This window comes from Austrofundulus limnaeus, unplaced genomic scaffold (genome assembly GCF_001266775.1).
Source record: "Austrofundulus limnaeus strain Quisiro unplaced genomic scaffold, Austrofundulus_limnaeus-1.0 Scaffold130, whole genome shotgun sequence".
NCBI lineage: Eukaryota > Metazoa > Chordata > Actinopteri > Cyprinodontiformes > Rivulidae > Austrofundulus > Austrofundulus limnaeus.
This window is the reverse complement of record NW_013952532.1, coordinates 1,311,430-1,314,917: the sequence shown is the minus strand read 5'-3', so window position 1 is coordinate 1,314,917 and position 3,488 is coordinate 1,311,430. Positions and strand designations below refer to the sequence as shown.

Sequence of the window (3,488 nt, the reverse complement as noted above, 5' to 3'; positions counted from 1 at the left end):
TTATTAATAAATAAATAAAAATACATCTTCGTTACAGCAAATAAATGTGCTTTTTGTATATTTTGTGTGTGTGTGTGTGTGTGTGTGTGTGTGTGTGTGTGTGTGTGTGTGTGTATGTTTGTGTGTGAATTTAGGCTTCTCACACATCTTCACAGACCCAGTTTGAGAAATTATTAAATAACATACGTGTGTGGGTCCACCTTTGGACTGCTGGTCTATGACGTTTTAAAGTGTTTTTTTTTTTTTTTTTTTTTTTTTACAGCATGAGCTGATTTGGTGAAAACATGACAAACAACAAGTCTAAATGTTTTTTTTTTTTAATTATCCACCAGAAAATCACATCAAATCAATAGAAACTCCTCGTTTGTCAACAGCCTTATTTAGGTTTGAGGCGCAGATCCATTCACTGACACATCCATCCATCACCGCCTTGATTGTTGGCGGAGCCTTGCTGGAGGCCAACCCAGCTGCTCTGACTTTTGCGCATGCCCCTTGCCTCGCTCCTCCTCCACAGCGGTCTCCATGGTAACGGACGGAGGAGAGAGCAGCTTAGCAACACAGAGAGGGAGAGAGAGAGAGAGGAGGAGGAGGAGGAGAGGGAGAGCATTTCTGGATCAGACAGCTTGGTGCCATCCATATAACACTCAGAGGGTAAGAAGAAGAGCAGCGCCATTGGCAAACAGCCGTGAATTTGCTGTAGAGATGTAAGTGTCATATTTTATCCTGTAGTTATTATGGGATGTCAGAGTGACAATAAGTTTAGGGTTTTGTAGTAGACTGCTCAGGTAGGATAGTTTCCATCATGTTGCTGTGATTGAATGATGCTGCGTTATTTTTTTTTAAATATGATTTGTAATTTCCTGCGTCACTCTCCACAGTCATAATGAAGTTCCTGGTGGTGTTGGTGGGAGCTGGGGCTCTAGCCGTCCTCGGCGCGGTCATCTGCATCATCGCCAGCGTTTACCCTCGGAAGCGCGGCTCGCCTCCCAGCGACAACGGCACGCTGACCTCGGAGGCGCTGCTGCAGCCCCTGGAGCCCRGCTCGGTGGCGCACGCCGGCCCGCTGGGCGCACTCCACGGGGCGGGCTCCTACGACGTCGACGGCAACGGGCTCGGCGGGCTCGACTTGGACGTCCCCGCTCTGAACGAGCTCAACCTCGGGAAGGAGACAGGAGGTGGTGGTGGAGGAGGAGGAGGCTCGGCAAAGCAGTTCAGCTTCAGCCGACTCATCTGCACTCCTGTACCTGTTGGAGACTGCAGGAGCAAAGAGCTGAGGCAGGAGCAGCAGGACGACCCGCTGTACGGAGCCGCCGCCGCCGCCGCCGCCGGAGATGAGGACCTCCGGACGACCGCGGAGGAGCTCCGGCAGATGGTGCTGCGGCAGAACGACCAGATCCTCATGGACCAGAGGACGATCCGGGAGCTGACGGGGAAGCTGAGTGAGTGCGAGAGCGGCCTGGAGGATGACAGGAGTGCCCCGGCGCGGAGCATCGGAGTGTGGAGCGGGAACCGCCGCATCATGGCCGGGGACGAAGTGAGCTCATCCGCCGCGGCGCAGCTGCAGACGGCTCGGGCCGTGGAGGAGCTGGCCAGGGCCATCATGGATCTGAAGGACCGCATAGATAAACTTGAGGTGGGTCTTTCCTATTAAAACATATGACTGAGCAACTTGGACCACACTTATTGAACTATTTCTTTTGTGTGTGTGTGTGTGTGTGTGAGCAACAAAATTGTAGGGGCTAATGCCCCCAACCCCAACCCAATCGAACGGTCCTAAACTGTTGGTAAAATATCAAATGAATTGCTCAACCAATTTTAATGTAACTTAAAAAAAACCAATCACTGCAGCTCATTGAATTTTTTGAGATGAGCACCACAGCCAATTGAGCCTAAAGTGGCTATAAGTGCATTTTACAAATATTGTGGTCACACTTAATCAGCTGAGCATCATTCCTTTTTTTTTCTGTTTTGAGCATCATTCCTAACATATTTTTTGAACACTACACATTGTGCAGCATTTTTACTTAACACATTGGCAATACCTGTTGACTCCAACATTGTCTGGCTGTTAGCAAAATATGCGCAAACGGATGGATCTGATGAAACACTCAGAGAGTAATCATTGGATGTAGGCCACATCTATAGATTCACTTCTGGAGTGATATTAATTCAAGTTCACAGCTAATTAACAATAATGACCACAAAAAATAATAAAAAAAACGTAATCAGTTTTACAGCTGTTGAGCTAAAGTTTGGTGTGGTAGTAGCTGAGAGTCATACTCACCACTCAACACACAGGCAACACTGTTATTTCATGAACCACTGATCTGGTTTTAGCGAAACCCTCAGAAAGAAATCACCTTCAGTACATCACAAGTCACCGTAAGCCAAGATCAACACAAAAGTGACAACTCAGCAGATTCTGCACCTAATGAGCTAAAATTGTAGTTGATCTCAGTCAGGTACTCTGAGCACTAACACATCTTGGGAGATCTCGATGGAAACAGTTGTAACGGCATGCCGCATTGTTAAATGATTTCTGTTTAAAATTCTGTCATGAAAGAGGATGGAGGATGCTTTCCTTTAAGGAATGCTAATTATTTTACTTTTAAGGCGTCTAAAAGACAATAAGCCCTTTCACCCCRTCCTGTTTATGAAACCAACAGCATTCATACTGTGTTCTGCGGCGCACATCTTCACTTCTGCTGTTGCTCAGAAAAAAAAAAAGAAAAAAAATCTCACGACACAAACGTCTCTCAGGTCTTGCCCACGTTCCCACGGACTCAGGGGAAATCTTTCCACCTACTCCCCCTCCCCCCATTATGTCAGCCGCCTCCTCAGCATCCAACAGCAAGATGGGGACATCCATAAAACATGAAGCTGGCTGGACAGGAAAAAGGGCGGCGGTGGTGAGGGTTAGCAAAGTGTGTGTGTGGTGTGTGTATCTAAGAGAAAGCTGAGATTGAGACATAGATACACATCTTACTACACACTCACTCACACACACACCGTGCTGCATCACTGCCAGCCCCCGGTAAGCACGGTCAGTCAGTTGCAAGGTTGTCTCCATCAGTGTGAATTTATATCCCGGACGTCCAGATTCGATCCTGCCTCAGCAGCTCTCTTGATATTTTATCTCGCCCTCGCAGATGTCTCATCCAACAGCTTCACCTCAGCTTGCTGCTGTTTCCCAAACACCTTCTTCTCTCAGCTTATGCTCTGCATGCTAATCCTACTGAAGTGATTATCAATAGAACGGCTCATTATTAAACCACAATGAATGACAAAACGCAGCAGACGTAACTTCATGCCTCAACAAAGACACAAAACTTCCTTTATGTTCAGTTTGTAACAGAGTTATTATTTTCATCTTGAAAAAGACTGATTGTAGAAATCTGGCAGTAACGCTTGAGAAAAGGATGAAAATTTGCAAGTGGATTGGTTTGGTAACTTTGGTTATTGTTATGCTTAGCAGTTAGCACAAAAAG

General features: G+C 46.7%; 1 protein-coding gene across 3 annotated transcripts in view; it reads left to right on the top strand.

Annotated features, from left to right (window-relative positions):
• Positions 1 to 525: 525 nt before the first annotated feature.
• Positions 526 to 3,488, top strand: part of nptxrb (neuronal pentraxin receptor b) — a 22,505-nt gene continuing 19,542 nt past the window's right edge. Inside the window, exons 1-2 of one of the 3 annotated variants that reach the window (XM_014015536.1) lie at positions 526 to 651; positions 879 to 1,633. In XM_014015536.1, coding sequence (XP_013870990.1) covers positions 884 to 1,633 — 750 coding nt within the window. In that variant the 5' untranslated portion in view covers positions 526 to 651; positions 879 to 883. The other 2 variants (XM_014015535.1, XM_014015537.1) reach the window with 2 other exon arrangements.